The sequence below is a fragment of the Mandrillus leucophaeus genome, unplaced genomic scaffold, assembly GCF_000951045.1.
Source record: "Mandrillus leucophaeus isolate KB7577 unplaced genomic scaffold, Mleu.le_1.0 Scaffold23, whole genome shotgun sequence".
NCBI lineage: Eukaryota > Metazoa > Chordata > Mammalia > Primates > Cercopithecidae > Mandrillus > Mandrillus leucophaeus.
In genome coordinates, this window is record NW_012102365.1 from 2,547,399 (window position 1) to 2,548,771 (window position 1,373).

Below are 1,373 nucleotides of genomic sequence, written 5' to 3' on the forward strand. Positions count from 1 at the left end.
TGGAGGTGGAGGTGAGAGAGGCTGTGTGGGGGTGCGGGTTCCTTCCTTAGAGAGCAAACTGAGGCTTGAGGCCTCATCCTGTTTCCTGGCTGCAGCGCCCAGAGAGCCGTGGTGACCATGGAGCCGGTGCCGCTGCAGGACTTCGTGCGCGCCCTGGACCCCGAGACCCTCCCGCGCGTGCTGCGGGTCTGCTCGGGGGTCTACTTCGAGGGTGAGCGGGGGCTGGAACCCCTCCGAACACTCCCTCGGTGTGGGGCGGGGGCAGAGACCCCGAGAAGGCGTTAGCAATCTGGGAAAACTGCCCCCGGGTTCAAATCCCGACGCTGCCACTGGCCAAGCTGTGTGATTTGGGGCCGCCCCCAACCTCTCTGGACCTCGGCTTTTGCTTTCGTGGAATGGGGACCGCTGACCTGCCCCGCAGGGTGGTGAAAAGTTAGTGGGTTCAGGCGCGGGAGGTGGATGCAGCCGGGCCACTCCGAGCCGGGCCACTCCGAGGTGGCCTCGCGGTGCGCATGGGACGGAGCTCCGACCGCTGAGACGCAACATTAGGGCGCTGGTGGTCGTGGCTGCGTCTTGATTCTGAAGTGCAGGGTCAGTCTTCCCGTCTGTGGCCTTCCACTCCTCCCCCTGGCCTTCCTCTACACTGCCTTCCTTCCGTCCCTGCGTCCACCTTGGCCCTCTGTTTGACCATGGGCAGTACTTGATTTGATCAACTCTTCAGTTCTCAGCTTAATGGCCCTTCCTCCCGGAAGCCTTCCCGGCTCTATGCTCCTTGCACGCCCCCGTACATCTGCTGCCTGCCCGCAGCGCCCTGGTTCACAGGGATGGGCACGCAGGAGGCGCACAGTCACTAGTCATTGCCTGAAGGAGCAAGAGGTGAGGCACTAACAGACAGTGGAAGGCAGGGGAGGACAGCACAGTGGATGGGTGGTCAGGGCTGTTCTGTGGGGAGGGAGGACCCGTGGGCCACCGAGCAGGGGAGATGGAGGTGGAGGTGAGAGAGGCTGTGTGGGGGTGCGGGTTCCTTCCTTAGAGAGCAAACTGAGGCTTGAGGCCTCATCCTGTTTCCTGGCTGCAGGAAAACGCTCTGTCTCAGCAGCTTCCAGCAGAGTGTTTTCGGTCCCAAGTGGGGTCCTAGACCAAGGAAGTCCCACATGGAGGGTCCTGCCCGGGGCCACCACCTCGCAGTGGGTCTCTCCAGGTCCTCTTGGGAATCTGGCAGATCTGGGTTCAAATTCTGACTCTACCTCCAGGGGCTTTCTGCAGGCAGGCACCTGGGATCTGTTTGCTCTTCCCCCAGCCCAGGACCAAGTGTCTCCGTCCTCCCAGCACCCCTTGCCTGCTGGTGTTACAACACCTGTTTCCTCATCCTG

At 62.4% G+C, this 1,373-nt stretch overlaps 1 protein-coding gene across 5 annotated transcripts in view; it reads left to right on the top strand.

Moving 5' to 3' along the window:
• Positions 1-102: 102 nt before the first annotated feature.
• The window catches only part of THEMIS2 (thymocyte selection associated family member 2), a 22,390-nt gene continuing 21,119 nt past the window's right edge, over positions 103-1,373 (top strand). For all 5 annotated transcript variants that reach the window (XM_011981705.1, XM_011981708.1, XM_011981710.1 and 2 more), the window contains exon 1: positions 103-211. In XM_011981705.1, coding sequence (XP_011837095.1) covers positions 118-211 — 94 coding nt within the window. In that variant the 5' untranslated portion in view covers positions 103-117. The remainder of the gene's footprint in view (positions 212-1,373) is intronic.